Raw genomic sequence first — 23,129 nt, 5'->3', positions numbered from 1 at the left:
CCCTCCTGACCGCTGGGATGCAAAGTGTATTACCTCAACAACATGCTAACAGCCCTTGCAAAAAAATCAATGAAGGAAAATAAAAAAATTAGTTATGCTCACACCAACATTTGAATGTCGTTTACAGATGGCGAGCATGGATTTGCCTGTTCTGTTTTATAGGTGTGAAATGGCTGTATAAAGCAGCCCCTGGCATTGTATGACTGGTTCCTTTTTAGGAAGTGATTTACTAGGTCAGTGGTGGCTAACCTTGACACTCCAGCTGTTAAACTACACATCCCAGCATGCCCTACATCATTTTTAGCATGGCCAAATAGCACAACTATAGCAGAGCATGCTGCGATGTGTAGTTCAAAAACATCTGTAGTGTCAACTTTAGCCATCACTGCACTAGGTGGTAGCACAGCTTCAATTTATGGCTCATGTTATATTTTTGCTTAACTAAATATGTCAACCTGGCTTGTGCCTCTTTAAAACAGCAGACTCACGGTGACAGACAATTTGTACATGCTGTGCAGAAATACTCTTTGATTCATAGAAACACAAGGGCAACAACCAGGTTGTCACTGTCACTCTAGTTATTGCATTCCCAACTTTTTGATTGATCTATGTATTAAGTTTCTTATATAGCACAGCAGGTTCTGTTGGCAGAACTGCATTTTGCAAGGCTGCAAAGCAATTCAGACACGGGGGGCCTGATGTTTGTTTGTTTGAAGAGGCAATATCTTCAGTCACCAGCGGGCCATCTATTAGCTTGATGTGGCATTAAAAAAACACTTTTTGTTAAAATGTAGGTGTATGAGAATGGAGATCTCTGATGTCAATCTGGCAATGCTGCTTTTTGTCAGGGAAAGCAGAATTTCCAAACTCCGCTTGGGGGAACCCTAAAATATCATCCACACCTGGACCAGTTGTCAAGCAGAAAACTGCGTTGGAAAGAGGGGACACTCCAGCCATCTGAAATTTTAAATTTTTAAAAAATCGGGCTTCAAATGCCAGAACTCACCATCACTAATACTCCTTTCACATCCCACAAATAACGCAGGGTAGACCTGGATTGGTGATGTGTTGATTCGGCTCAAAATAACCTGGGTCGACCAACCTGGCATTCCGAACCGAGTTATAAGAAGGGTTAAACCCGAGTCGCCCTCTGTATAATGGGCGATCCCGGGACCGACCCGGGTTTGAGATGAAAAAGTTGGTTAGGTTCCCGTGGCAGCATTTTAGTTAAATGAAAGTTCATGTGGAATAGTGGGGTGGAAAGTTGGTCTGGTGTATGGCCATTGATATTTCAACTTAGAAGGCAATATGTCACTGTTTCCTCAGGCAGTTTGTAACAGCGATGTGTCTGAACGACGACATTCAGACATACTATGTTGGCTATGTATCGCAGCTGATGTGCCTCATCTTAATTACCCATTGCATTTAGGATTGCAGTGCTCCTGTGCAGAGTAAATACATGGTGATGGTGGTTCAGGTGTTAAGAAAAATAGACAATGGGGGAGATCCGAGTGCAACGACCGGCTATTGCAGTTATTCAATTGGCAGTTAGGATGCCATTAGGACTAGAGTTAGGAAGCACTGCCTTTATGCACAAGTTCTCAAGTACCACCAACAGGTCATGGTTATTAGTAACTTAACCAATTTTGCACCTTCCACAGACCGAAAAACTGTGCTAGGGCTTGCTTGGATGTATAGTTCCACTGTAGCTGGAGGGCCATAGGTTGTTTACATTTGCGATCATCTACAATCTTAAGCCAGGCATGGCCAAACTGTGGACTTCCAGCTGTTGTGAAACTGCACATACCAGCATGCCTTGCCATAGTTTTAGCATTTCCTAATAGGAAAACTGTGGTACGGCATGATGGGAATTGTAGTTTCACAACAGGGCCATAGTTTGTCCATGCCTGCCTTAAGCCAATAAAATTAATCTTGTATGTTCATCCATCTAAAATACTTGAAACGCACATCTTAGTAATGTATAAAGCAGTGGCACCCTGCTGTGCCTTGGGGGACTTGCAGGGGTGCCTTGGGATGGTGGTCCACCATCAATTCAAGGTATTTATGTCCAATATAATCGTAAATTGGGGACAGACAATCGTGAATCTTGTCCATTACCACATAACTTATCCTAAGGATATTCTAAACACAATTTATCTATATTAATATTGGTTTCTGACATTCTTAATGATAAACCTTTAGCCTAGGGGTGGTGTGAAAAAATTTCTGGTGATTAAAAAAGTTTGGGAACCCCTGGTATAAAGAGTTTAAGTTCTAGTTGTAGCTATTCTAAGGAATGTAAACTTTTTTAAAATGTATTCTGTTTATTTGATATACAGTATATAAATGTAGTTCTTAATGTCTAGAGGAAACAAAAAGCTGTCAATACTTGATTTTACCATTTAACACACAATTTTTGTTGTTCTTTTATTGTGAGAGGTTGTTGTCATCTGTGACAGTGCTTGGGAGTAAAAAAAAGTTTTGAGACCTATGTCCCTATCGTAGTAAACTAAAAATATTAGCTTGTGTTAAATCTTGATATTAGAGGTTTTCTTAGTATATATTGCTGAACTGTTGGCCTGTGTGCTTTGGCTACTGCCCAGTATGTGAAGTCGGGCTTCGTTAAAATTCTTCGTGTCTTAATGCTGCACGCACATCAAAGTTTACCAATTTGGATTGCATTATGTACTAGTTGCTTAGTTACTGATTCGTGAACAATCTTTTGTACCCCAAAGAGGTAGAACTTGTTTTTGGAGACCAAATAAGAACAACTTCAGTTATTTTGGGACACCAAATCTTGTTTGCACGTGTTTTTTTCTTATTTTCCATTTGTCATTGCTTTGATGGATATTTAAAAAAAAAAAAAATAGAATAGAAAATAACTATTTTTAGTAGAGATGACCTTACAGCACACAACTCACAGTATAGTAGCTTTGTCAGTTCAAGTGATAATGTAGGGTTATTTTAGTGCACAATGCTGATCAGAGGAAGGCACAATTTCATTGAAAGGGCACATTTTTGTTGATACATTGATAAAAATAGTCGGTTGTTGGAGTGCAATACACAGCACATAGGTTAATTGTTTTATTCATGTATGTGCCTATAGTGTATTATATACCCCGCTGATAGATCTAAAATTTAATTACCAATCCCCTACCGCTCTTACGCAGTGTTATTCACAGTCCAAAATGTTGTACATTTGCAGAATTTAATAATCATTTGACTGACTAAATCACATGACTGCTTTCATCAAGACAGGGCTTGATAAAGTTAAGGATCCAGCATGAAAGTTAGGAGCCATATAGTCCCCAATTAAAATACAGGTACACTACCGATTTTCCGGCATGATTGGTTCCAATGCCATGCCGGATTATCGATTTTGCCGGATTACAGAAGGATTTCTAGTTTTTACTAATTTTGCACCTTCAGTACATTTCTAAAGCAATAAATAGTCAAATATATGCTACAGCATAATATTAATGAATGAACACATTAGTGTATGCAAAACTGTTTATTACAGTGTACTACGTGCTGTATAAGCAAAACAGGTATCAGGTATATTTTGAACAAACATTAACAGTAAGTGCAGTATGAATGAAAGTCTTGCTGGGACCTTGGATGCCATATCAGCCCCACTGCTGCCTGCTGTGTCGCCTGTAGTGTCCTTGGAAGCTGTACCCAGTGGCACCTGTTTATGCTGTCTTTATGTGCGGTACTTGCTGGGACCTTGGACGCCATATCAGCCCCACTGCTGCCTGCTGTGTCACCCGCGGGATCTTTGGAAGCTGTACCCAGTGGCACTTGCTCATGCTGTGTGTTCCGCCGATGTGCGGTACTTGCTTTGACCTCAGACACCATGATGCTTCCTGTGTCACCTGCAGTGTCCACGGAAGCTGTAATCACTGACACTTGCGCCTATTGCGTGTTACGCCCATGCGCAGCAAGTGTTCCGGATTAAAAGAGTTCATCAACCTCTTTTAATCCAGACAATTTACAATTTTGCTTTGTCCGGATTAAAGGAGGTCCCTAAACTCCTTTAATCCGGACAAATCAAAAGTGTCCGGATTAAAAGAGGTTCCGGACAAACGGTTGCCGGAAAATCGGTGGTGTACCTGTATATGAAAACATCTCTAAACCACGTGGAACTTCACAGCCATTGAGCCCGAGCCTCATACCCATGACAGGACAAGTTTCATCGCGGTCACAATCTGTTCGACATCCTACCATCCGGAACACGGTTCAGGTCCATCCCCGTCAAAACGTCCAGATCCGCAAAAAGCTTCTTTCTGTTAGCTGTCCATCACCTGAACAATCCAATCAAAGCGAATGCATTCCCAATATCAACAGCCAAACAACATGTCCCTACTTGGCGACCTGAACACCATAGTTGTAGCTAGAAATGGAATGCATGTAAGGTCTTTATGTAATATATGTAATGTCCCCCCCCCCCCCCCCCCTTTTCATTCCTGCTTGATGCTGCACTGTAATCCACAAAAAAATCCTAGTGTGCGCAAGCATTCATGGCCAATAAAGTTGATTCTATTTTATTCATCTGTTGCACCCAATTGTTAGTATGCCACTCTGCAGGTTCCCAATTTATATTCTACCACACAGCAGGCCCACCAAAAAAGTTTTCATGCTGTAAGCAAGCATTAATGTAAACTTGGTATGGTGCTTTGTGCGGCTATACATGGTACAGGTAAACCCAGTATATTACATGAGATACTGAGGAGGGCACAATAAGTTTGAAGGACCCATTGCTAAAGCTTGTGTGTGTTTGTACTGGAGTACTTTGTTTTTTTTTCTGTTTTGTAGTAGACCTAATTAAATAGAAATATTAATGGCATGATCTATTATTGACTCTGCAATTTTAAAAAGAGCTTAGTTCCCTAAACTACATGCAGCACAATACAAGGATCAACTATCAATAAGCACTGTACATGGTTGAAAATATGCAAACTCAACATTTCAAGTGAACACTATAGTGACGGCCAATATTCTAACACACAAGGACAGAGGAAACAAATGGACTCTGCTCCCAGACATCTTTCTCGTTTTCTAAAATAAGTGCATGTTGCCCGGTTCAGTCCGGTCAGGGCCCCAGCCCCATCATGTTTGCTGTACACTGTATTGACCTCAGGGCCCATATATTGGGCTGGATCATCCCACCATAATCATAACTGTTGCCACAATCTCCCAGGTCCCATCAGCTGTCTGGCACTTACAGATTGGAAGGCACACATCCAGCTGCCAATTTACTGCTGCAAGAATCTGTTCCTCCATCCGCATCAAGTGTCATCAGCAGGGATCTTCTCTCAGATGTAGCACCTGTATCCCCACTCTGCAGCAGCCTCGCTACTCAAAGTTCTGCAGCATGTAATCACAGCTGAAGTTCAAAATGTAGGAGGAGTGCATCAGCTGGATGTAGCGGAGCTGGAGAAAGTATACAGGGAGGCTGGCGCAACACGCACACTCAGTGGCAGGTTAGGTTGGAGCAGGGGCACATATTTACAGTTTAAAATCAGGAAAGGCCTGTGCCTAGCAAGAACCACTAACAATGTGTTTATCATGTTCAGGGTATTCTGCCTCTTTTCATTCTTCCCAAAAGCACCCACCTACTATGGCTTCTGTGTAGCACAGTGAACAATGACTTTGCTCACTGTCAACTTTTTTTTTTCTTTCTTCTAGAAACATTTTAGTTGACAAACCCAATGATCAGTCTTCACGGTGGTCATCAGAAAGCAACTACCCTCCTCAGGTAAGTATCGTGATTGTAGGAAGAATAGACGTGGCAATTTATGTGTTTTTATAGTGCTAAAAGTGACCTACTGTATTAAGGAAAAAAGCTTTAGCTGTGTTCTAGATGGTATTTTGTGCTGCTGAGAAACTGTAATGTGCATTGAATTAATGCCCACATAGAGGAGAAAGTGCATGCTTGCCAACAGATTTGTTTCATTGGTCTGTAATATGTTCTCTCCACATAGTATCTCATGTTGAAAGTGGAGAGGCCAGCCATTGTGCAAAGCATCACATTTGGAAAATATGAGAAGACACATGTCTGCAATTTGAAGAAGTTCAAGGTCTTTGGTGGAATGAATGAAGAGAACATGACAGAGCTTTTATCTAGGTAATCAAGATATCCCATTGGACTATTGTCATGAATAGTAATTGTAGAGAAAATTATTATTTAATTAATAAGCCAGAATTTTGTTTTGTCTATGATAAAAAAAAGTGATTGCTGATTGCCAAATAATGTTGAAACTATTTTGTTTCAAACGTTAATGGCCCACAACGCATATGTACTGCGGTGCTAACTGCTGAAACTCCTCAAGTACAGAGCGAGTCAATAAAACCTTCTTGGTTTTAACCTTTTGCAGTCCAAATTTTATTTTGCAATTCAAAAAGTGGTTTAAATTTTTATTTTATTAAATAAATTGTCTACATTGAATGTTGAACAATGTTAATGTTCTTATTTTAAAGTGGCTCACCAGTGGATCTGCTACTAGCGCTAGGGCTGTTGAGTCTGGCTAGACGTTGGACCTGAAAGGGTTAAAGATTAAGATAAAAGGCATAGTAAAGCTGCCCACACATTGTAAGATATTTTAAATGATATGGGCGTTTTCCACTATTTGGAACAACCAATCTGTGTGTGGGCATGATAATGATCCCAGGTGCGTACCCGCAGCTCGTTCATCTAGCTCGCATGATCCCTTCAACATGCAGAAAGATGAACAACCTGTTGTGCACGATTTGGCACAGATCGTTCCGTGTGTAGTCATGAGAAATTATGTGGCAATGGTGTGTATATGATTTGTGGTTGTGAAATGACCCATCTAATCCTCTGATTACTCAATTGTTTTGTGTGTGTGCATGATACTGATTGGCCAGGAGTGTTCTGGGTTTCAAGGGAAATTGGGTAAGAGATTGGGTTGTCCATAAAATCTAAAGTGCATGGAACACAGTTTGTCAATTGATTTTTAATATATTGTTCAGATTTCATTAACCAAGCTTCACCACTTATGAGCAGAGCAGTTACATATGAGTAACCAACTTGTCTGACCGTTTTTTGGTGTTTGGGCACAAATAACTTACTGACATCTGCTCCCATACACTATACGATTTTCATTCCAACCAACTAGTTGTGTTGGTGTATGGCTATATAGGGGCTGAATCCTCAAGTTTTGTCATATGCATTGAGCTTTAAATTTGTTGCGTATGATTAATTATGCTGAATCTAATTAGCTCCCAGTTGTCATTTTTCAAACACCTAAAGCCCCGTACACACGGGGGAGATATATTGCTCAGCAATATATTGCCCAGTGTCTCCTTTGCATTAGTGACCAGATATGGTCGCTGATGAAAAGTATCCTCTGCTTGCGGTGCCGCAGAGGTAATTAGCTGGTCGCAGGAGCAAGCTCCTGCGACCAGCGATTAGAAAGGGGCTGAAAACGGGAGCGCGCACCAGGCGATTTATCGCCGGGGCACACTCCCAATCGCTGGCAATATGGTCGCCAGCGACCATATTCCCAGCGATTATAGCCCCTATCGCCCCCGTGTGTACACAGCTTAACCGGTAGATGCTGATTGGCTTGTAGCTCCATTTTATACCCAGCGCATTTTTTAAAACTTGTTAGTAAATCAGCCCCTATGTTTGATGTGTATGTAAGTGACTTGGATGTGAGTCTTGAGCAGTTGGGTTTTGTCACCATTTTTTTCATGGTGAGGTGTGACATATAGGGGATATTGGCTGTGCCAGGCGTGTTTTGTATAGTCTTGGCCTAATTTAAGACTAGCCTACCTACAGCTTTCCAGCTGTAGTGAATCTAAAGTGCTGGCATACCCACCCTCCCACCAATCAGATGGTAAAGCATGCTGGAGAAGCAGCGGTCGGCCAGGCCTGATCTTATACCGGATACCAACCTTACTACTTCCCTTCACATCGCCTGATTTACAAATTTCAGACATTTCCAGAAAATGTTAACTGAAATAAATAAGACTTATTTTATTTGTATAACATAAAATTTTCTTTCAGTGGTCTGAAGAATGATTACAATAAAGAGACCTTCACGTTGAAGCATAAAATTGATGAGCAAATGTTCCCATGCCGGTTCATCAAAATAGGTATGTTAACAGGTTGTGCTGTGGGCAGTTTATTATCCTTGGCCTTATATCACTCTGGGCTTTTAATAATGTAGTTCTGGCAACTCCACAAATAATGGGCACGGATTTGATATGCTTATTGATGCTGTTAACGAGTATATATATATATATATATATATATATATATATATATATATATATATATATATATATATATATATATATATATATATATATATATATATATATATATATATATATATATATATAGTTCTGGGGGATGGCGGCACTCCAAATAACGATTGTCCACACTCAGGTAGGATACCAACGTTTCTGGGCTATTACAGCCCCTTTATTTACCTTGATAAAGGGGCTGTAATAGCCCAGAAACGTATATGTACAGCAGCCACAGTGCTGCACACCGGAGGGCACCCCTTTTTTTCACCTAACACCAGCATTGCTAGCATTTGCCACAGTTGGAGTGCCGCCCAGCAATTGTATGTATGTGTGTGTATATATATATATATATATATATATATATATATATATATATATATATATATATATATATATATATATATATATATATATATATATAGCGTGCGAATATGATTATTTAGAAGCCTCTTTTCTATGGTCACATGTAGATTATGCACATTTTATTTTTTCCATCACAAGTGCTCGCTACTGTATCTGATTTTCTGCTTTTCCTTTTGTTGTGGTTTTGTAATAATGTTCAGGGCTCTTATGCAGTCTGCATTTGTAATGTGTGTGTGTGTGTGTGTGTGTGCACTACCGAATTTGGCTTTCCTCCATTTTCGTAAGTAAAAGTGTAGCACTCAGCTTGTTGTAGTGGATTCCTGAGATGTTGCCGTTCTGCAAGATTTCCTGCAGGTTGCATTAGGTGTAATGTGCTAGGTGTGGTGCCTGTCTCTCCATGTGTGATCGTATAATTAGTGGTTCCAGTTAGAGTTGATAAATTCATGGTTGTCTACACTTTTAATACAGAAATGGTGTTCTCTGTGGATCAGGAAATATCCTTCCCAAGGGTACTGTTAGTGGGCTAATAGGGTTAATTTGGTTTGTGTTCATCCTGCAATGGGCAGCACATACGTGTGATAGGTAAGAGGTTTGTTAGAATGAAGCAGCTTGATGGCTGGGGACAATTAATATGTAAATGTGATAAGTAGTAGCTAATCAGATGTCTGTAGTGCACCAACATGATGACAATGGAAGTATGGAATCCCGGTGGTCAAAATCCCGACGGGGGGGGGGGGTGGGGGGTGGGTGGGGGTCGTGGATCGGCCCCCCATTGCGGGCTCGCTGCACTTGCCATGCAGCAGGCCCGGTGCCTTGCTACGCTTGGCACACTATATTATTCTCCCTCTATGGGTGTTGCAGATACCCACAGAGGGACAAAGTTCCAGGATTTTGACCGCTGAGAAAGTGACTGCATCCCGTGAGGATAGGGAGACGGATACAGTGGCTGTGATGAGATAACGTAATGCTAGGTATATGTGCTAGGGCAAAATTAAGTATAAATAATTTTACTATAAAGTTGAACAAAAGTCATATAATTATAAAACATGCTTTTATGTGGACGAGTGTACCAAAAAATATTTAATATCTGTGTCATGGCCTCCAGCAGCATGCTGCTGCTTTATCCTGGTGAATAATGCAAATTCCACTTTTTACCATCATGTCAGCTGTAGTGTGTTTAAATAGGTCCAAATGTAATATGCACGGAGTTGCTGGACCTTGCACAGTTACAGTGATTTAGCCATGCAAGTTAGGAAAGAGAATATGCATTTAAAATCTAAAGCAAACTAGTTTTTGCATTTAAACCTGTTTTCTGGAAATGCACCTCAACCAGCAATCCGAACCTATAAAGTAGAGTAAGAAATCACTCAGCAATATTAGTGCTGTATTTTAGCAATATTTTACTGTTTTTATAAATTTTGAAATTTATAGCCGGCAGTTTTATCCTCGGAAGCTATCCAATTGGCCCCGATAAGCCAGTGTGGTGGTCTTTATAGGATTGTTCTAAAAAAAACCGCTCTAATATTTTTTTGCCCTTCAATGGATACCCTCCTACAGACCTGTGAATTAAGTCCTATGCATTAAGTAATCTGGGTAAATTTGATACATCTGGTCCAAGGTAATTTGCATTTTTTGTGTTTTTTCTTTTCTTTTTCTTTCTAGTGCCTCTGTTGTCCTGGGGGCCAAGTTTTAACTTTAGCATTTGGTATGCTGAAATCAATGGTATTGATGAGCCAGATGTGGTACAGCCCTGTCTTCATTGGTACAGCAAGGTAGGTGTGCAGTTTAATTATTACATTCCGTGTTTCAATGTACTTGCTGCCAGTGAGAGTGTGTTTATTTGGGTCGTTAGGCAGAATCATTTGAGAGGAGTTTTATAAATTCCCATCAGTTTGTTCTTAATTTCCTCCTTCCCTTGTAGATGTGTGCTTGACTCACACGAGACTTGCTGTATTAGTGTTCATATTAGCACCCTGTACCTGTCATCTGCGCAGTTCCTCTTTCCTGTCTGGGGTGTTGCTCTCTGTTCTGGGGCTTCTAGCACACTTTGGTCTGTATTCCAGCACTACGATACAGACCAGAGTGCTAGTAGCACCACAGCAGAGAGCACTACCCCCAGACAGGAAAGAGAACCTGCACAGGAAGACATGTTAGCAAGTATGCAATAGTATGACCCATAATGGTGATCTTTCCAAGAATATGTTGCATATGTTCCTTGGAGAATTGGTCAATTGGCACGGATTTGATCAGTTACATTCCACACTCAAATTGGAAATTTGATGATTTTTGGATGGGGTTCTGTTGCTGAATTACCAGGTTTGGTAGTCTGGGAAATGTGGTATTTTTTTTGGTGTGTGGGGGGGGGGGGGGGGGGGGGGGGTATCCAATTATCCCCTATTATAAAACCTAATTGATGTCATAGCCATTGGTGTGCTGAAGAGTTTAAAATTAATCTCAGTTTCAGCATAGTTTAAAGCTGCTCAGAAGTTTCAAATTTCAGCTTTCCCATGAACAATTTGGTAAGGAGAAAATTGATATTCCTGTATAGCAGCATAGGGTTCCGCTTTTATCAGTGGCAAACACCTAAAAGTGCGATGCAGGTCCAATTCGATTTTGGCTATCTGCACTTTAGATTTAAGGTGTGTACACACGGGCGATTTTTGCTAATATCGCGGGCAATATGGTCGCTGAGCGACCATGTTGACCGCGATGGGAGTGTGCACCGGCGATATATCGCCAGGTGCGCGCTCCCGTTTTTCCCCCCGTAGTGATCGCTGGTCGCAGGAACATGCTCCTGCGACCAGCTGATTTCCACTGCCAGCCTCCCCCGGTAGTTTATTTTGGTACTTATGTATTATCTGGGCTGCCTATTTTTTGATTGTATGCCTTAACTTAAGCATAGCGAGCCACCGAGCCCGAAGCGTGGCGAGCGAACAGTATTCTGTGTCCCCTCGCGGGGCTCGCCACGCTTCGGGCTCGGTGGCTCGCTACGCTCGCCACAGGTTTATATCCAACTCCATGCCCACTTGGATAGTAGGGGTATGAAAAGGACCCCTTTTCGCATTGAATTCCATGTTAAAATGAACTCAGTCCATTTTAACATTGAATCCTATGGAAAAATCGGGTCCATCGCATCGCATGCGATATGGTCGGATGCGATGCGATGGACCCGATTTCAAAATCGGCAGCCCAGTTAGTACATAAGTACCTTTTATTTTTCATCATGCTAACAGGATACTGAGCGATATATCGACGACTGAAATATCGCTCGGCCCATGTGTACACAGCTTAAGACTATCTTGCAATTTCGGCACTAGGCCAGATACATTCTACAGGAGACATAGTCAAGATCGATTTGCCTGCACAGTCTATTTTTCTTTTCGATACTGACTAAATGGGAGCACGCATCGGCTTCGAATGTGGCTGAGCACTGTGTGATTCAGACTAATTTTCTATCCAAAATCACACTATGTCCCCACAGCTTAGGGTAGCGACTAGGTGGTATTACCAACCCTCTAGAGATGCTAATACTCACCTTGTAACCACTCACAAAACAGCTATTGCCTCATCAGTACCCAAACTATGAGCACATCATGTGCTCTATACATCTTTATGCGTATACTGTGTTTTTCTGTAAGTATTTGATGATTTGCAGCTGTATGTGAAACTTATGCTGGGCGCACACTGTTTTATCGGGCGACATATTGTTCTGCTGCAGATCAAAATGATATTGGCAATATCAATTTGGGAGAACAAAATGAACTAAACTGGAGCACGCATCGGCATCGAATGTGGCGGAACACTGTGTGATTCAAGTGTGTATGCACTTCTTGCACGCTCTTGCAGTCAATAGCTATGTCTTTAGGTTGGTTCTGCTGCAGGGGAGAAAGAAAACATTGCTAACGAAGAGCATGCTGCTGAATGCAGCATAGCCGCTCCCACCGCTGGTAACAGCAAGTGTATATGCAGTTTCTCCATATTCAACACAATGGGCGGCATTCAATTGTTTTTCAGCATGCTATTACCAGGGGTGGTGAGCTGAAATGCGCTAAATCTGAAAATAATAATAATAAAAAAATAGATCAAACGAATTCCGTCCATCGATCTCCTGTCATATTAGTTGTACCCTATGAGGGATTTTTGGGATGAATTAAGACTTGGGGTTTATTTTGTTAGATAATTCTTGTTCCAGTGTAGTGCATTTTATGGTTGTTGTTTTTTTTATCAGAAAGTTTTGTTTTTATTTAATTCAGTAAAACCTGCTCCATTAAAATGATAGGGCATTTTAATTTGTTGTGGCTCTCACTCTTTGAAAAAGCTCCTATGAGCGAAATGCGTTAGGAAACCTATTTGGACATTGAGCAGCAGTATCTGATGTCATTGGACACTTAACATTTTTTTTGTGCATACCCTGGCAGCCAATTGTTAAATTCACGATGAAACACCATCATCAGCCAGACCCCTGTTCTTGCTGTTAGGATTGAAGTCCTTCCATCAGCACGTGGCGCGGAGGAGGAGATCCATCTATTGCGGGTGAGGCATATTGCTGCATTCACTGCTTCTATAGCACCCTCCTGCGGCGAAGCTTACACCACTGACCTCCCATGTGAAGAGATGCAGTGCCCAGGACACTTGCAGCCCAAACATCATGCCACACAGCAGGCGGGAAAATGCTGCCCCGACCCCCGGCACACAGTTGCCTCATATACAGTCGGCTCCAGCTATTCGAATCCCTGCTGTGGGGGGTCGAGTCCTGGCACCACAGCAGAGACCAGAGGCACCATCGTCAAAGCTTCTGCATTATTCAGCACATTGGCAAGTAATACGCTACAAAAATAGCTCAATAGACTGAGTGAACTGTCAGCCATATGCACAAGATATACTGTATATACTAGAGTATAAGCAGAGTTTTTCAGAACTTTTTGTGTGCTGAAAAATCCCACCTCGGCTTATACTCGATTGAGGGTTACAATGCAGGGAGAAGGGAGGACGCAGCTTCCACTGACTGAAGTGTGGGGCCGGGATGTGTGACAGGGACACGTAAAACAGCATGCCCACAATTAAGAACAGGCCACACACAGCCCAGACCAGCAGCGACCGTCCGTGGGAGCCAGTTTGCTTTCCGCCCACTTCCCGCAGCACGTTGGTCGGGGTGACAAAGATGCTGGAGCATCTTCTCACTGGCCTTCTCTTCCTGGGGCCTCGACTGCCTGCGCTTCACACAGTCCTGACATGGCCGCCGGCGGGTGTCTCTTGTGCCAGGTGGGTGCTGCCGGACTCTGTTCCCCTAGTGCTGCTGATCCCTATGTCAGGGAGATGGAGGGGACTGACCCACCTATTGTCCCCAGCTGGGCTCTGCTCCCTGCCCTGTGCCCCAGGGGTCTACTGTGGTGCTGTCCCCTCTACTTCTAGGTGTTGTTTGTCTGCCTCTAGTCCTGGTGCTGGGTACCCCCTGTAGTCCCTCAAGGTGTAAAGTGTCCTCTCCTCTGTCCCTGATACTGGACCCTCAGTGGGTACTGGTCCTCTGTCCCTGGTGCTGGACGTGCCTGGATGCCTTCTTCTTCCACATGGTCCCTTACTGTGCAGTTCCTGGGTACTGTAGCCCCTTGGGTCCCCCTCAGACAGACAGCTGCAGCCTGAGCTTTCCACCCTTCCAGGGGCCACCACTGCCTCCCCTAGGCTTTTATACTCGAGTTAATGATTTTTTTCTCAGGTTTTGGGGGTAAAATTAGGTGTCTCGGCATATATTTGGGTCGACTTATACTCGAGTATATACGGTAACTATAAACTAAGTAACCATTGATTATAGCCGCATTATTTTTATAATATATTGTTGCATTTTTATATTCTTGTACTTTTCGGTATATTACATGAAGCAATTATGTGTGACTATTGTCATTGTTATTAACTGGTGGCCACCCAGTATCTTTTTTTAATTTTGTATTATTAAAAAAAAACTATCCTATTTATATTGGTGCATGTACATTCATCCATGGTGCAAATATGTTAAAGAAACAGTGCAGTGCTTCCACTGCTTTTTTCCATTTTTTTTGTGGCTGCTTTTAGGCAGGGCTGGAGTTAAATAGCCGCTTACGCCCTGCCCTGCAGGAACAAAGGTGTCCGTCTTTCAGCACTTTTGCATGGCTGCAGCATCCCTGGCGTCTTCATCTGGTGTTCAGCGGCCTTTCAGCTCTTTTTTGCATGGCCGCCACCCATCCATGACTTTCACGGCCTCTTCTGTCTTAGTGAGTTCTTTCCTGCTCCTCCCCTGCAGTCGGACTGCTGGCCTGCCCTCATTTTGGCTAATACAGTCTTGGCAACCAGAAAAATAAGGAACTGAAGTACACTGAGGTGCAAAAAATTACTTAGAGATTTTATAGGGTATGATCCTCCTTTCTGATATCGTCTCTTTTGGTGATGTTAGGGTCCGGTCCAAGAATAACTCACACACATTCTAAAAAAATCCTTTTTATTTTTTCTTATTCTCATCACAGACATTAACTTGTATTTGAAACAGTCTATTGGACCAGACCCTGCCCCTCTGCCTTGGCTAATATTAGCCTGGCTAAAAAGCCTGGCAAAAGCCTGGCTTCTGCGGACTGCATCAGCTGCAGCCCATATAAGCCAGTTAAGGCTGATGATCAGGCAGGGCATGGCATTCTACAGGAAGCCAGCTCCCTACTATTTTCAGCCCGGACTGGCAGTCCCAGAGGGTGGAACCACGTCCCAGTGGGATTGCTTATAGTATCTGTGACTGGCAGGTAGGACTTCTAATAGGAAGTCACTGGCAGTCACATTGAAGGCGATGCAGTCTTGCGCATCTGGCTTCACTGACACTGAACAGGTTGACAAATTGTTCTAGTCCTACAGCCCATAGGCAAAATAGTCATGGCAAATGGATAGTTCTGTCTATATATAATTTCTCCTTTGTATCATGTTAAAGGTCGGTCAGCCCCATAGCTCACAATTTGGACCAGTTCCACAATTTATACAGCTGAATACATTTAGGATTCTTTTATTTTATTTTTTTAAACCAAGCATCTGTGGATGATGTTGAGTACACTTGTTCCTGCCTTTAATACTCTTTTTCCAGAGACATTGAAGACCTGCTGTCCATGCTGCATTCCCTAAGACAGTTTCAATGAACATGATGCATGTACTCAATACTTAAGTTCATTGAATAAGTCTTTCACATTTGTGAAAGTCTGCTTGAAAGTTACTTCACGGGACAGCTGGTTCCAATTGACTTGTCTGGCAGGATGAAAATGGTAAATACAGAGGAAACAAGGATTGAAAAAAGCTGTGAATTTGTGCACTAAGATGAAAAAATGTGAATGTAAAATAAAAACGGAGATTTGTCATAAACCAAGTAAGATAAAACTATGTAGTGCAGAGGTGGCCATTGCATCGTTCGCTATCTACCGGTCGATAGCGGACCTACCACCGGTCGATCGTCATCATTTCCCTAGGTATTCAATTGCTGAAGCCTCTTCTGTCTTCAGTGGTCCCAGTAATGCATTGCGTGGGTGAAGTCACCGCGCACTGCAAGGGTTGAGAAGATTGGGCAGTGTGACAGGAAGCTGAGGGGCAGATGCGGGAACAATGGCAGTGGTGGGCAGCATACAGCGGTGGCGGTGGGCAGAATACAGTGTTTTTTTGGGGGGATGGGCAGCAGTCCTATGAGGCACTTCAGTGAGTCATAATGCGAAATTTGGGCCGTACCATGTGTCATAATTAGATTTTTGGCCCCTAATGTGTGTCATAATGTGAATTTTGGCCCCCAACGTGTCATAATGCGAATTTTAGCCAGTACCGTGTGTCATAATGTGAATTTTGAGCCGCACCATGTGTCATAATTTGATTTTTGGCCCCTAATGTGTGTCATAATGTGAATTTTGGCCCCTAATGTGTCATAATGCGAATTTTAGCCAGTACCATGTGTCAAAATGTGCATTTTGGGGCCGCACTATGTGTCATAATGTGACTTTTGGGCCGCATCGTGTGTCATAATGTGAATTTTGGCGCATACTGGGTGTCATAATGTGAATTTTGGCGCATACTGTGTGTCATAATGTGAATTTTGGGCCGTACCATGTGTCATAATTAGACTTTAGGCCCCTTATGTGTGTCCTAATGTGAATTTTGGCTCCTAATGTGTGTCATAATGTGAATTTTGGCCCCTAACGTGTCATAATGCGAATTTTAGCCAGTACCATGTGTCAAAATGTGCATTTTGGGGCCGCACCGTGTGTCATAATGTGAATTTTGGGCCGCACCGTGTGTCATAATGTGATTTTTGGGCCGCACCGTGTGTCATAATGTGATTTTTGGGCCGCACCGTGTGTCATAATGTGATTTTTGGGCCGCACCATGTGTCATAATGTGATTTTTGGGCCGCACCGTGTGTCATAATGTGATTTTTGGGCCGCACCGTGTGTCATAATGTGATTTTTGGGCCGCACCGTGTGTCATAATGAGAATTTTAGCCAGTACCGTGTGTCATAATGAGAATTTTAGCCAGTACCGTGTGGCATAATGTAAATTTTGGCTCATACCATGTGGCATATTGTGTAAAGGATGTTTTGCACTGGCAGGGCAATTTTTGGCCCAGGAGGAAATGCCAGTAGATCACTAGAACGATAGTGTACAAAAAGTAGATCCTGGGTTACAAAAGTCCAACCACCCCTGATGTAATGTAATGATTTCACATGTTTTCAGGGTCATGACTGTTGACATAAGTAGCTACACAGCATGATAGCATATTTTCAAAGATGCTGATTATCAGCATTTTCCCACTAATTTTAAAAATGCTAAATCAGTTGTGTTTGTAATTAATGGTATTGCCCTCAATATATTTTTTGAGCAAGAATAGTGGTGACCGGCTTTGATAAGCTGACATTAGGTAAAAAAAAAAAGAAAGCGCCAAGTGTAATGTATATTATATAAGGGTGATGTGATAACCTGTGAGATGGAAGTATTGATGCAGCACTATCAATTTTAAAGAGTGCCAGCTGACCAACTGACAGTCAGGGTTACAACAGTCAGTACTCCGACATTGGAATCCCGACTGTTTAAATGCTCGACAGTCGGTATCCCGACTAATGGGGCTTTTCTCACTCATGTCGAGTGCACCGTGGCTTTATTATGCTTGCCCCCCCCGTTGGAGTACTGGTGGTCGGGATTCCGATATCTGTATTCTGATAATCGGAACCCCGACTGTTAGCCTGCCATACAATACCCCAATTTAAAAGGGTTCGGCCTAGCCAGATATTGGAAATCACTCTCCCCGCCTTCTATGCAAGCTTTACCTAACGATGTTTGGTTTATTGCCGGTATGGAGAAGCTCACGTAGTGTTCACTCTAGGATTTGTTTAGGGCAGGGTGCTGACTACCGAGCGGGCACATTTTTCAATCGGGAGGGCACTTCAAAGCAACACATTTTTTAACACCCCCCCCCCCCACAGTAGCGAACTAGACAAAATGCCACCAGTAGCGCCCTGCACAAAATGCCCCCAGCAGTGGCACACACACACACTGGTACAATGCCCCCAGCAGTGGCACACAGGCAGGTACAATGCCCCCAGCAGTGGCACACAGGCAGGTACAATGCCCCCAGCAGTGGCACATATGCAGTTGCCCAGTAATACTCACTGCCCCTGCTGCCACCTTATTGAGATAAGAAGCCGAGAACGCTCTTCTCCCACCACTGGATGGATGACTGCCAGGCCCCAGTTGCCATTTGAAATATGGCGCCAGCCTGTGAGCCTGGTAGCCAATCACTGGCCCCGGCTTCTGGCACCCGTGCTCCAATTGGCCGCTGCATTTAAAATAAAGAAAATCCCTACAGCTGGATGAGCTGTGCCTCCCCGCAAACTGCTTAGCACGGGGCTGTCTCTCTCTGCGTGCAGTCAGAGCAGATGCCGGTCCGGCCCTGCTGAGCAGCTGTCAGCAGAGGGAATAACACCACGCTGATACGCCGCTGAGGAGTGGCGTGTCAGCGCGGCAAGGGGCACTGGGAAGAGCTGACAGTCATTGTCAACGGAGACTGTCAGCTCTTCCAGGTACCCCCCTGCCGCGCTGACACGCCACTGATTCCCCCTGCTGAGATCGGCTGTCAGCTATTCCAGCTGGCCCGGAACAGCCACTGCTAACAGGCTCCCACAGGTGTGATCCCCCCGGCCGCCAAAGTCACTGTATTGGGAGGTGGCGGTGGCACAGAATTAATGTGAGCAGGCCCGCTGATGTCAGGGGCTGGCCCGGCCACCACCGTCACTGTGGGGGGCGGGCACCACCGTCACTGTGGGGGGCGGGCCCAGCCCCTATGGAGTTGCTGGGCTCCTTCCCCCAATCTTTACTTGCCTGTTTGCATTGGCAGTGACACCACATGCAGTGGAGGGGACAGTCCCGGGCCGGCTGTTTTAGCAGGGTGCTGCTAAAAGGGCAGGGCGCAATTTGCCCTTTAAAAATAGGGCAGGGCGCCGCGTCCTGCTAAAACAGCCTAGCGGGAACACTACTCACGTATTACTTCCATGACTGCCCCCATAAACTCAGTTTGGTCTGGGACCCTTGGATCTCAGCAAACCCTCTCCACCCTACCTAAAGCTTGTTTGCTCTATTGCTGTGACCCCATGATCTCCTTTGTCGTATGTGTATTGTATTACTTCTAATCCCATTCTTACTATTGCTTTTTATATGCTATTACATCCTATTTGCCTCTAACGGTGACCCCCGCCCACCCACCCATTTTATTAATTTATCTTAGATTTTTTTTTTTCCGGTTTACTTCCCCTATTTTTTACGGATTACTTACCCCCCCCCCCCCCTTTTTTTTTTTCATATATTTGGCTTATTCAGATCTGAGCTCAGTGCAAATTTGTTTGGAAAATGGGCAAAACCATGTGCACTGCAGGTGGGGCAAATGTAACATATATAGAGAGAGTTACATTTGGTTGGGGTGTGCTGAAACTGAAATCTAAATTGCAGAGTAAAAATAATGCAGCCATTATTTACCCTGCACAGAAACAAAATAACTCGCACAAATCTAACTCTCTCTATACATGTTACAATTGCCCCACCTGCAGTGCACATGGTTTTGCCCATTTTCCAAACAAATTTGTACTGAGCTCAGATCTGAATACGGCCCAATTGTTCTCGAAAATTATGAGCTGTATGTTAATCATTTCTTGATTTAACTCTCTGTATAGGCCCAGATCTTTCTTTCTGAATAAAAAAATAGGTACTCTTTACCTAGAAGGGCACCCATCATGGTGATCGCGGGCATCGCGGGCAGTACATTAACGGCCGCGACGCGATGCCCGCGATCACCGCGATTTCCCATAGGGTTCAATGTTAAATTTTGTGCTGACCGCGATTTTCCATTCAATGCTTCAATGGCCGCGATTTGGCCATAGGAATCAATGTTAAATGGGCTACAGAGCCCAAATAGGCACAATTAACCCTTAAATGTCCCCCCAAATTTGTAACGCCACCCCACGATCCACGCCAACCCGAAGCGTGGCGAGCGCAGCGAGCCTACGAGGGGCGGCGGTACGCGTCCTCCGACCTTTTCATGCCCTACTATCCACGTCGCCGTGGAGTTGAGAATAGAATAGTGTGGCGAGCCACCGAGCCCCGCGAGGGGACGCGGATACCTTCACAGTTATACGCGTCCCTTCGCGGACTTCACAGGTGTCCGCGTGGCCACGGACACCTGTGAAGCCCGCGAGGGGACGCGTTTACCTGTGAAGGTATCCGCGTCCCCTCGCTGCGCTCGCCACGCTTCGGGCTCGGTGGCTCGCTGCGCTCGCCACACTATTCTATTCTCAACTCCACGCCGACGTGGATAGTAGGGCATGAAAAGGTCGGAGGACGCGTACCGCCGACCCTCGCGGGCTCGCTGCGCTCGTCACGCTTCGGGTTGGCGTGGATCGTGGGGTGGCGTTACAAATTTGGGGGGACATTTAAGGGTTAATTGTGCCTATTTGGGCTCTGTAGCCCATTTAACATTGATTCCTATGGCCAAATCGCGGGCATTGAGGCATTTTACATGAAAATCGCGGTCAATCAGCCTTTTTAACATTGTTCCCTATGGGAAAATCGCGGTCATCGCGGGCAGCCGATTTTTATGTACCCGCGATGCCCGCGATTTTTTACCCCCGACGCCCGCGATTCCAATCGCTGGCGCCCTTCTAGGTAAAGAGTACCAAAAAATAAATAAATGGGGGTTCGGCCTATTTCATTGCCACTTGAAAACATTGGACAGACTCCCTGAATTGTCATCTCCCCCTACATTGATGTGGGTAGTTATATTACTTGCCTTTTTATATTTTCTTTTTTTGACTACATCTATATATACTAAGAAGAAAAGGTTGTGAGGGAAATCTGCACTAGGTGGGGTTATCTAATTTTCAGATGTATTATGGGTACGGATAAATGGATTGGGGATATAACTGACTATAGTTAGGGAATAACTTCTGATATTCACATTACAAGACAAGCTGCTGCCAATGGCCTAAGGCCTGATAAATGTAATGGTCAGTGGTGCACCCCCGAGTTTATTATAAGTTTAACATAGGAAACAAAAGAGGAAAGAAACTCGGGTGGGGTGCACTCTAATTACCCCAATCACAAAGTTGTTCAAAAGATACTTTAAAATTAAAGAATTTTTATTGTGTGTTTTTTATTATTGCTGAGTGTTACTATAACCAAAACTTAAAAAATAATAATGTTTGGCCTAAAGATAGGTCAAAAAAATATAATCAATTGATAATTAGTAATCAATAAATTTAAATTGAATCTGTCCTGGCGATTTATTTAATTTTTTTAGGATTTATCTTATTATGCGTACATATATTGAGTTTTAAAGGCTGACCATCATATATCCTTATGCCTCTATCCAAAAGGCAGTCTTAGTTTAGTCTCAATCAAATATTGAGATAAGGATTATAATCATAGGTCAGCATAACTCAAAATTGGGAAAAAGCAAAACATAATAATAACTTTTACATACGCATAAAAATCATTCACTTAATGTGCAGTGCTTTTTAATTACATAGATTTTAATTTTAAGCTTGATTCTCTCCCCTGGCCGCTATATATGATACAATTTATACGTGCAACTGTTCTGTGGTCAAAATTGGCAACAAAACTGTCACTTAGTAAGGCCACTAGTATACTTTGTATCAAAAGCCTTGTTTAATGCAAGGAACAGATCACAGTTTAAAAATCACTATCTACAGTGCAAATTTGCCTGTCACGAAATGCTGATAGAATCACAGGCATATAGATTATATATCATGTAACATGTAGCAGTTTGTCTATAATACAATTCACACGGCAGCAGGCATGCTTATATCCAGATACACAGCATTCATAAATTGGTGCAATCCACAATGATGTGCCCACCTGGATTCCGGTGAAGGAGCAAGCTGCTCAATATAGTACCAATAAATTCACCCTCAAGTAGAATTGGACACAATGCTGACAGTGCTACACCCCCATTCCCAGCATTGGCGTATTGATTAATGTTCAGAAACCTGTTGATTTAGGAATAGGTAATACACCTAATTGCGCTACAATTAGCCCAAAGATATGCCACACACAAAGTCAACGCTAATTTGCGGTTTTAGTGGAAATACAGCAATTAATTGGTTGCACAGGCACATACGTTTTTGGCAAAAAAAGTGCCACTGGGTGTATCACCAATTAATTCTGGGACATACTGTAAAGCGCAATCAGTAACAAAAGCGGGTTTAACATATATCAACACACCAACTGTGTCGACGAATAGAGTGGAGGGGGGAAGCAATTAGTAGAACAGACATCTGCAGAATATATAGCCTTACAAGTTGCCGCTTTGTCAGAAAGAGCAGTTGCTACAACTAGCAGGCAGGGAAGAGATATAAGCTGATCGCACAGTGAATGAATGAAAAAGAAGAGAGGGACCTCTGCCCTGTATGGAGCCAGGCCGGACGGCCGAATCAGGTGCGCTCCACCGGGTGAGAGACCCTCTTTACCTATCCTGTAGTTAGACGCAAGGTCTCCTGCAGCCGCGTTCAGATGATAGTCAGTTTTCGGGCAGGAGGACGCTCTGCCGGTCACGTGTGCACACGTGGTCGGCTTCTGTGACGCGCGTTTCGCCGGAGCTTGGTCACACAGGCAGCGTATTGCAGCTGCTCTGTTGTGAATCTTTATATGGGGCACAGCCAATCAGCGATCATTACTAATCTAACGCTGTATATTCCTTTTTGCTGCTTTCCATATTTTATGGTGTGCCTCTGCTATATCAATATATGCCTGAATAATTATCAAATTTAATGTCATTGTCACTTTGTCACTTTTTAAACCATGAGCTATTTAAAGGTGTATTACCCTAAAAAAACCGTGAAAAATATTTTTTATTTTGTTTTTTAGATTTTTTGTAAGCTTTTAATTCTTGATTCATTATTATATTCCCTGTGCTCCACTCAGCAACAGAGTTCCTAATCATG

At 43.2% G+C, this 23,129-nt stretch overlaps 1 protein-coding gene across 2 annotated transcripts in view; it reads left to right on the top strand.

The window, feature by feature from the left end:
- Positions 1-23,129, top strand: part of MKLN1 (muskelin 1) — an 86,423-nt gene that overhangs the window by 15,182 nt on the left and 48,112 nt on the right. For both annotated transcript variants that reach the window (XM_083183337.1, XM_083183335.1), the window contains exons 2-5: positions 5,689-5,758; positions 5,985-6,127; positions 8,033-8,121; positions 10,303-10,412. In XM_083183337.1, the coding sequence (XP_083039463.1) occupies positions 5,689-5,758; positions 5,985-6,127; positions 8,033-8,121; positions 10,303-10,412 (412 nt within the window). The remainder of the gene's footprint in view (positions 1-5,688; positions 5,759-5,984; positions 6,128-8,032; positions 8,122-10,302; positions 10,413-23,129) is intronic.

The sequence above is a fragment of the Crinia signifera genome, chromosome 4 (genome assembly GCF_055691185.1).
Source record: "Crinia signifera chromosome 4, ASM5569118v1, whole genome shotgun sequence".
Lineage (NCBI taxonomy): Eukaryota > Metazoa > Chordata > Amphibia > Anura > Myobatrachidae > Crinia > Crinia signifera.
The sequence above is the reverse complement of the archived record's forward strand: the minus strand, read 5'-3'. Positions and strand labels throughout refer to the sequence as shown.